The 10360-nt window shown below is 37.6% G+C and overlaps 1 protein-coding gene across 6 annotated transcripts in view; it reads left to right on the top strand.

Moving 5' to 3' along the window:
- Window positions 1-649: 649 nt before the first annotated feature.
- Window positions 650-10360, top strand: part of vg (transcription factor vestigial) — a 69036-nt gene continuing 59325 nt past the window's right edge. For 5 of the 6 annotated variants that reach the window (XR_001940247.1, XM_018511903.1, XM_018511905.1 and 2 more), the window contains exons 1-2: window positions 650-904; window positions 2148-2510. Coding sequence is in view for 5 of the 6 variants with exons in the window: in XM_018511903.1 (XP_018367405.1) it covers window positions 2310-2510 (201 nt within the window). In the remaining variant the exon portion in view is untranslated. The remainder of the gene's footprint in view (window positions 905-2147; window positions 2511-10360) is intronic. The other variant, XM_018511904.1, reaches the window with a different exon arrangement.

Here is a 10360-nt window from a genome sequence, read left to right as displayed (position 1 = left end):
ATGTGATTAAAAAATTAGACTACAAAGCGATTAGTTAATGCCGCGTAAAAATGCGATTTCTACGACAGCAACATTTCTGTAGGAATTCTGTCTTGAAAACGCCATCTTCTTCATCCTCTTCCTTTTCCCTTTCTCTCTCTCTCTCTCTCTCTCTCTCTCTTCACTACGGCAAATTAAGCTTCCCAAAACACCGCGAAACTGTTAATTAAGACTCATTATGCACGCTGCGGGGGATGGTTGTCCGGGATAGAAGGAAGGTGGCCGTAGCGGAGGATGAAGACCACGAAGAAGCCGGAGGGAGGAAAGGGAACAGGGAGCGAAGGAGGTTTAGGCGGGGGTGGTTTAACCCGAGTACGAACTTCTTAATACCACAGCTGCAGTCGGGTTCATTGTGGGATCAATACGGGGAGAGCTCGTGGTAGTGGCAGGCCAAGTGCGATTGGCCCTGACGATCGAGCACGGCGATTGGCCGATGTCGGCACTGCCAGGAGGCGGATCCTGCCGTCGCGGTCCCCAACGTGTTGGGGTGATGGTAAAGGGGAAAGAGAATACCAACGTCGGCCGCTCCGCTCGAAAACGACGGGACGGCTCTAGAAAAAGACAGCGACAGGCTCTATGGAGAGAGGGTGACACACGGTGTCGCGTACGGGGGGTTTCAGTTTGTGTTCACCCATCAGAGACACACCACCATCGGCGATACGCTCTGTTCACGTTGCGAGGGTGAGGGCTTGCTTTTCGTTCTCCATTGGTCATTCTCTTGTTTTTCAAGAGAACTATCTGACTTTTGCGTTAAATCCGTACGAAGAACGTGTCGCGATCGAATGAGCGTGATCTTACTATTAAAGACGGCGTTATCGAGAATTTTTGGAAAAATAGATAATTGGGAACAATTGTGAGGCAAGTAGTGAGTGTCGTTTTAAATTACCCCTGCGTATGACATACGAGATGACGAGGACGGTGACAGTAGCTATACTAGTTAAGTGAAGTGTCGATGAAGTTTTAATAGAAGAAAGCAGTTAAATAGTTTGATTGAGATAGTAGTTTTGTCAACAAACTGTAAATTGTGAACAATTTAAATTTGTTGAACTAGGAGTCATGAAGTCAAATTATGTACGTCATCGCAAATAGTCGACACAGAATTGAAATCAGTGACAATTGATTCACATAGAAAAATTTTGAAGAGAGATATTTAAGGGAAAAAAGAAAATGTTACGAAGGCTAATTACTGAAAGAAAGCTTACAAAAGAAAATTTTGAAAAGTGAGGTAATAGAAGTAATAGAAGAGGAAGTGTCATACAAAAATTTTTCAGATATTTTTATATGTCTTGCTCAGTTTTGTGAAAATTTTAATTAAAGATATGTTCAATAATTTGACATATCTAGCTAATCTGCTACTTAAATCTTTTTGCATTCAGCTGACGTGCTTATAGAGGAAAAAAGAAGAGTGATCGATTCATACAACCTTTTCCTTAACTATCTCGAAGAATTATTAACGTGTAGTTTGTGATTCACCGTGGTTCAGTGATTTCTCAGAAAGAACAACTAAAATTATTTATTCTTTACTAAACTGCTTATTATCAGCTACGATACATTTCGCATTTTAATATAAATGGTCATTATTATATTTAATCAAGATTGATAAGTGTATCTTATTGTGATTGACTTGCAAATATCTTATCTCTTTCATAATTATCTCTTTCACTTTTTGCAAATATTTCCTTCCTTTTTTAATGATTATATATTTAGGTAACGTATTAAAATTGCACTTGGATAAATGAGGAATCTGAAATGATTATAAATATTGAAACAAGCGTCTTCGTGAGTTAATATCGTATTGTTTGATAAATTTTGGATTTTAAATGATTGCAAATGGTGCAAACATAAAAAATGATAAGACTATTAACAACAATACGAGTCATTTAATTTTCTTTATAAACAGTGTTAACTATACCGTTAATTTAATATACATATCTAAATAATTTAAAATATTTAAATTGATCGTATTAAGCTACCGAAAAAGCGCAACTAAAGTATTCAAAGAAAGCTGTTTGATATTATTGTTGACATTATTACATTGAATTATATCTCGCTGTCGCTCTATGCTATAACACGGACCATTATCATTAGTGATGATTTAATCACTTTAGTGACCTTGGATGAACTCGAACGTTTGATCCGATCGTGGCCATCGTGAGCCATCGACGGAGTTGGAGGACAATTTTAGAAGTGGTGTTGTTCGAAAGGGTAGTGCGACGTTCGGGTACGCAGGTCTGCAGGCCAGCTCTGGGGTGCCGGGCCCGGGCGGGGTGATGAGCTGCTCCGATGTGATGTATCAATATTATCCTTACCTGTACCAGACCCATCGGCCACCGCCGCCGCATCCGACCCATCCTCATGCGGCCCCGCACAGTCACCCTCACACCAATCCGCATGCGGCCCACCACAGTCCAGCCAGGCCGGCGCCTTTCCAACCCTTTCCAGCGGCCACGGCGACACATCAGTACGACAGGGTAAGTCGAACTTCTATTTTGATTTCGAAATAATGGGAGTGTTAATCATCTTATTTGAAATTCTGTTAATTCTTATGATTGCAAAGCAAAAAATTTAAACTCGATAAAACTCTTTAATAAAGGATTTGTAATCAATAGTAAAACAAGAATAAAAATATAATCCTAAAAATTTATAAAATTAATTCACGTCTAGTCTATAACGTAGCAGTCCTTTATAGAAATTTAATACTGGCCAATTTAACTGGCTTTCTTGCTGAAAGACAATAATTAATTCCTTATTTTAAATATTAAAAGTACTGTTATTTAGTACTTTTAATACTCTAGATAAGGAATTAATACTTATATCTTTTAGTAATAAATTGGTTAGTATAAATGTAAAAAGATAATATGTAAATATAAATTATTCCTTAAAGTGATAAAATTTTAGTGTACGAAGGTATCACAAGATAAATAGATAATGAGTTGATTGTATTCGGCTGCGCTCGTTGATTGACTAATTATCCTAATCCTGCAATACAAAATTTATCACTAATAGATGAGATACAAAATTGTGCGAAGACGCTAATAAAATGCTTTAGAACACCCAACATTTCAAGGGTGGTCCATCCACGCATTTTTATAACCCCCATTCTGTGGTCGCCTGTCCCCTTAAATTGCCCAAAGCAATTAAAAACAGACCCACGTTAGTCACCAAGTTAGGCGCGTTTAGTAAAAAAAAAACTATAGCCACTTATAACAAGTTTTGTTTGTATTTTACATAGACTGTCTTCGCTTTTACGGCACTTGAACACTCTTTATTGCCATATAAATTAAGTTAAGAAGATGACTTTATTGAGCAGAATATATTTATTTTTTATTTAGCTTATTATCAGATAAATTGTATACAAACTTTACTAAAAATTTTTTTTCTTAAATTATAATTCTTTTGAAATTTATTGTGAAGATTAGCTATTGAATTCTCGAATCTTTGGTCCTTGAATTAACTTCGTCTTTAAACTTACTAATGTCACGTAAAGAGTTAGTCGTTTAAAAGAGTTAGCTCATTTTTTTCACGCTTGAATAATCTTATTAATACGTAAATGCTTGATTCTCGGATTGGAGTTGTCGAATAACAAATAACCTCCTCGAATCATTCTATTCTTAATTTCTCAATTTTTTACTAATATCGCCTAGTGGCCTTTCCTAGAACTCAAGAAGCATCGCCGACGAAACAATATTTTGTTCAGTTTTGCGCATCCTGAAATAGTTTCGAAACGGCAAGAAGGAAGGAGTTTTCGCGAGTAACGCGTGGAATCGCCTGTGCATCATTTTAATTTGTCTGCTGGGAGGTCAGGCGTGCTCCTGCCCTCGACGAGCACCCATCCGTGCACTGTGGGGTGTCGAGCGCCGTTTTGCCATCTTTCCCGGGCCGGTGGGAAAGTAATGTTCCTTTTTTCCAGCACCAATCTCTCTTAGGTAATATTAAACTGCTTGTAACTAGTGATGCGCACCGGGAATATTCTTGAAAGCATATTCTCGGAAAACGAAGGTATTCTGAGAACGAGAATACTGTGAGAAAATTCTGAAAATATTTCGCGATACCTTTCAGATATTATTTTAAAACCAATATATTTTTCGAAACTACTGAAAAGTAAGAAGAGCATGGTTCTGGGAAAATTTACTGTAGGATAAGATGTTCACGAAATATGAATTATAATTGTTAAAGAAAAAGTTTGAAGATTACAAACTGTCACGACTTAAAGATTAAAAATTTTTTCGACTTTATTGCATCATTCATACACTGATTATTTTAAAAACTATAAGAAATGATGAAAAAGTAAATTTAAGGATAATTGGGTAGTTACGTTCTGGTATCTCATTTAATCTCAATATGTAAATGAGAACCTTTAAAATTTATCGACCGAAACACGAGAAGAGGAAAGAAAAGGAAGAAGTATATCTTCTAGAAAGTAAAAGTTTCCCAGGACTTTGCAAAGTCAAAAATATTTATATCATAGAATAAATATATATAAATTTTATTCTGGGACATTTTTAAATTGATACAGTTTTGGACATCAAAAGTTCAGAATTTTCTTTAATTAAAAACCCTAATGAGGGAATTCTTTTCATTCTTGCATTCTTCATAATTCATATTCATGTAAATGCATACACAAGTTTTAACTACAAGTTTATTTGAAGTTTAATTTTTAATTTAACCAGAATTTATGAATTAAACAAATCCGGCAATCTGTCTCTTTCTCTCTTCAAGACGTATAACAGTAAAGTATATATCAGTGGTCCATTTATCTATCAATCTTCCGGAGACATTGTAGAAATGTAAACGTCCCGACGTTCTCTTTTCTTTTCTCCTTTTCTCTTCCGTTCTCCGTGGTAGCGATCGCGAGATAACACTTGGCAAAAGCGTGAAGCGCGCGCGATACGAGCAAAGAGGAGCAAAGGAAGGAAAGCCGATCCCGACAGTCGGACAGGACAGGTTCTCCGCGAGGGGGTTCCCCCGAGGGAAGCGAAGGGTTCCCGCGGATTCCCCAGCTCATATCCTCGTCGAGCCCGGGTAGTTCACGGGACCGCGGCGACACGATTTTACTTTTATTTAAATCTTTCTCCTTTCTTTTATTTAGGGCCCCAAGGAACCGGGAGAAGCGTCGCTCATTTTGCTCCTTTGCCGCAGCCTTCGCTCTCTGTCCCCCGGTCTCTGAATTAATAGCCGCGCTAGTGTTTTTCGCAGTGTGTCGGCTGCTACGTCCTGTGCGCCTGTATGCGTGCCATGCGCGTACGAAAGCGCGTACCGACGTGACGCGCGTTAAAAATGCGCGTCGTTTTCTCACGAGACACACCGAAACCGCCGTGCTTTATCGTTCTCCGCTCACTTAACCGAGTAAGAGAACGCCCGTTCAACTCGTGGTATAAACCCCACTTGCGACGAATGATACACGAGACATCGCAGAAATTGCACAATTCTTTCAAACCGCGGGTATTAAAAGCCGGAGAACAATTTCCGGGTCTTAAATATCGTGATATGTAACGATATTTATTATTTGATATATTCAGTATAGCTTTAGAATCTTTAGATTTATCGTTAATCGGGACGAAAAAAATTTAACGATCACTATTCTTAATTAATTTTTTTAAATAAATTTTATTCTTTGAAACAAAACAAAAACTTTTAGAAATAATCAAATAGAATTCGCTGACTAGTCTCATTTTGCACAATACTGAGGTTTATAAAAAATTAGACGATGGGAAGTACGATTCATCGGAAAAACACGTGTGCCAAAGGAGGGACAGGTGCTGGTCTCAAGAGAAGCTCGTAAGAACCTGACTATCCTTCATTAGCACTCTTGTTACCTGACCGATGTTTCTTCTGCGCACAGCTAAAACGCATACATATGATGACTGCACCGTCATACGTGCAGTCTTGCACCATCACCGCAAGTTATGTCACACAGATTGCACTCGGTCGTAGTCGGTTAATGAAAATAGAGTTAGCGAGAACTCAATATAGCATATTATTTGAAGAAGATTAGGTAACGTTCTTATCTAATATTTTTGCGAAACTTGTGCAAAATTTATTACAAAAAATTTCGAGTTTAGCCTCTCTCTTGAAGATTTCAGAATCGTGAAGGAATTTGGTATCTGCGCGAGGAACTCGAGAGGAGACAAGGATTCAAGATATCCAGAATTCAAGGAATCTATAGATTACGAGCGATTAGAATTCAAAACGTCCAGAATCTGGGGCATTTAGATACAGGGTACCTCGAACTTGTGTAATTCGTAGTCGCATTCGTAGACTTCCGGAGCGAAACCGAAACAACATCGTCAAGTGTTGCGTTAATCGAATTCTACGTATAATTACCCAATCCACTTTCTTGAGATCTCCTCGGTAACGATAATAAGCTATCGGTTAGCCTACCTCACTGGTAGAGAGACACTGTGCGAGGAAGAAATCGAGAAAGAGAAAAATAGAGCGAGAGAGAGAGAGAGAGAGAGAGAAAGAGAGAGCGAAGGCGAGATAGAGTGAGGAAGGGAGAGTAGTCGTAAAAGCGCATTTTTCTCGGGTATCTGGCCGATTAATGAACCGATGTCGTCGCCAGGACCACCCCGAAGGATACGCGTACGGGACGTGCTCCCTCGCGAGATAGACCGACAGCAATCCAGAACTATAATACCTAGCCTATAACCAGCTCCTGTCCGTCCTCCTAGCAGCAGGTCTCAAACGGACCGCGCCTTTACCTGACCAAGTTTTACGATCGTCGCGCCGAGGTGGCGATGTGTCCTCGTGTTATCGTCCTGGCGGGATCTGTCCTGGCTAAAGCAGGCTCCTGCCATGACTTCTTTTATTATATTTCTCTTTCTTCCCCTCTTCCCTTTTTTTCTTACATATCCTTTTCCACTGGCGTTGTGCTTCTTGCGATTAACGAATGAAGGACACTACTTTGCGATCTGCAATCAACGCATTCATCAATCTGATCAGTATTTTAGAAACTGGTATTCTAGAAACGAAAGATAGCCGGTAGTGATAAGAAATATCTATTTTTACTTATTCCTGCGTAAAAAAACAAGATAATAAACGATGAGAAATACATCGTATTATTTAACTCTATAATTAGTACACACGATGATGATTTTCTGATTCTTTATTACATACAATTAGTCGTTCGTGTCCCGAATTAATTTTCGTAACTTTTATAAGCAAAAAAATTATTTAATGATTTTTACATATATATTTTGACATCTTTAGAAAGTGTTTATAAAGTTGCATATTTAAAAAAAAAGGAAAAGATACTCTTTAAAATGTTTAGAGTGAGATGTAACTTTAAAGAATGAAATCTCACTTTTAGAAATTGACAATTGAGTCACTCTTTTCAAACATTGGCTGAATTGTCACTTCTTTGTCACTCTTTAGAATTAAATTCCAATCCAAAGATCTTAGAGAGCAAAGATTATTATTTAGCTAGATATTTCTAATATTAAAAAAATGTGTAAGACACGAATAATCCATGTGTGTTACTATAAAAGATTAAGAAGGTCAAAATCAGTCTTTACATTTTAGCAATTTCGATATTTCAAGTTTTCTTATTTTGAGTGTTCCTAATAACTTGCCAGGCTAATTGTGTCATATCTTTATATGTTATATTCTGATGATACAATTCACTTGACACTATTTCTTCTATTTTTTTAAGTCAATTAATTATACGAATATCACCATCGAAACAATCGATTTACTTTCCAGCGGACTGTCAATATATATGTCGTCAATCTTCCGTAGTATCGATACGATGCCACGCATTTCAAGCCCCAGCATTCCCGTCGCATCGTATTAGGAGAGATCGACTACTACCGGCCGGTAATTTGTTGTTCTCGCTTCACCGGAATAAATTTCCACCGGGACTAGTTTCTCGGCCAACGCCAGCCCTCCGCACGCTATTAAGCGCGCGAGACCTTTCGACTGCCGTCTTTGCATTCCACCCATGAGATCACTGTCGCAAACGTTTATACAATCTGTCGCGGAAAATCGCTACAGAATGCAACGCCGATTTCTAAAATCGCAGAACAACGATCCCGGCAGCTGAGTGGAACTTGGTCTGTTGCGATCGCGAAACGGGAAGCCAATGTTGCTTCCATAAAATTCCATGAAATATAATGAGTCAAAGAAGTGGAATTACAATCATGTATTTAATATGAATAAAGATAATGACGATCGCACGTATCAATGAGGAAGGAAAGTGAGACAAAATGATTACACAATGTGATGCATTAGCATTGCTCGAAGATTCTGGCAACAATTTACTTTTTGAACCAATAACTTTGTAATAATTTGATAATATACCGCGCGAATTAAAATGATAAATTTAAAAATCGAAAATTGCATCAAAATTTCCAAATATTTGATAGGTTTGGAATAACGTATATATTATCGCAAGATACATACCGTTATAATGTATAGATGATTTTAATAATACACTGTTAAATTATTCATAATGCTTTGTAATATTTTGATTGAAAATAATTGAAATTATGCCCCATTTGAATTATTGTTATATTTTTAATCAAAATATGAACTAAAATGCCAGGCTCGTAAAATTACAAAACAAATATAAAAAGGATAATTGTCAATAATCAATAAGTAATATTTGATGTATTTAAAAAAAAAAGTTAATATAAATTTTTATTCTCAGTTACGATAAAACGACAAGTTGTAAACAAAATTTAAACCGTTTCGACTTTATTTACATTTTTCAATTAGTTATTACATTAATCTACAATTTGAAATATTATATCTTAACATTGCTAATATAATTAATGGTATTGAAATCTTAAATTAAATTGAACAGCATATTTTGCAATATTTTTAATCATTTCTATACTACGTTGCTCTTACTTAATATGTCATTAATTTAATTAAAAATGCAGTTAAAGAATTTAACGTAAAAAAATGTATTAAATTTGACTCAAATTTTTATTTTATTATTTCAGTTTATTATTTATTAAGTGCATACATTTATTGATGCTGTTTATTTTGAAACAAACTACAGAAATGAATGATTTACTTTTTGACACATAAATATTATAAATAACAAAATGTTATTTAAGAGATCGAATTAAATAACACTGGATTACTACTACTCTTTTAATATCTAAACACTATGTTACTGATAATAATCATTAATATTTTCCATGTTTTCTTTCTGTATATTTTGAATTCTTTTACTTTGCGAAACGTAGTTCGACCATCTTTACCACCGATACCCAAATATTTCTTTCCCGAGCATTTCCTGGATCTCAAGATTTAGGACTCTACGCCACTGTATGAACCACGCAGAAAATTTGTCCATAAAGCGCGGAACGATCGTACACTTGCCCGTAAAAGAAAGAAGAAGCGAAGAGCGAGCGGTACATTTAAACGCTCCCCGCGCGGCTCACGGTATATCGGGAGTTCCCAGAGAGGCACGCAAGACCTTACGCTACATCTTTACTTAACCCCTTGACCATGCGATGAACAACATTTTTCCAACGCGGCCGACCATAGGGAGTTCTCTTCTGCCGTTTCACTCGCATGAATAGCTTCCGACATTCGCCGGCATGGTCACGCGAGTACCCGGTGCCGACGCGGCGTTTCGATATCTCGTTATGATGCCCGCAGTGTGGTTGGAGAAGGAAAAACGAATTAATTACTATTAATCCGCGCGTCGATAAAAGCACGAGTCGTAAAAGTTAGCCAGGCCAGCCGACTGGCCGGTCGGTCGGCTGACCCTGTCGAAGTCGAAGAGGTGCTGTTACTGCACACCGGCTATGAGCTACGATCGCCATCTTCGTTGAGCTCGGCTGAGCAGGGAGCATCGACATCACCAGTAAAATCTTTTCTCTCTGCCTCTTCTTTCTCGCGCTTTCTTCTCACTGCACTGCAAAAATCGATGCCATTTGCTATTTTGAAGATGTCGAAAAATTACGAATCACATTACATGAATCTTTAGAACTTTAGATGTTTACCCAGACAACGAATGTCCAAAAAGGGGACATAAGATGTCTTCAAAACATCTTTACGACATGGGTAGAGATTATGTAACTTTTTCTTTAGAACGAAAACGTGAAAAGTGAAAATTTTTATGTACAATGAGGAGCAAAAATGAGTTTGTACTTTGGTGTAGAGACCCTCTAATCAGAGTCGCGACATTTAATGTACAACAGCTTTAATGTGCACTGAGTGCGCACCGGTTCTGCCAGTGAAATACGCTATAATTCCGAGCACGGGTGGCACCCAGTTGGATACGGCTCAATTGGACACGAGCTTAGAACATATATAAATGGAAGGGGCATAGGGCGCTGAACGTGAAGCCACATCTGTGCGAGAG

Source organism: Trachymyrmex cornetzi, unplaced genomic scaffold (genome assembly GCF_001594075.2).
Source record: "Trachymyrmex cornetzi isolate Tcor2-1 unplaced genomic scaffold, Tcor1.1 scaffold388, whole genome shotgun sequence".
In the NCBI taxonomy this organism is placed as follows: Eukaryota; Metazoa; Arthropoda; class Insecta; order Hymenoptera; family Formicidae; genus Trachymyrmex; species Trachymyrmex cornetzi.
This window is presented reverse-complemented; position numbering and strand designations above follow the sequence as displayed.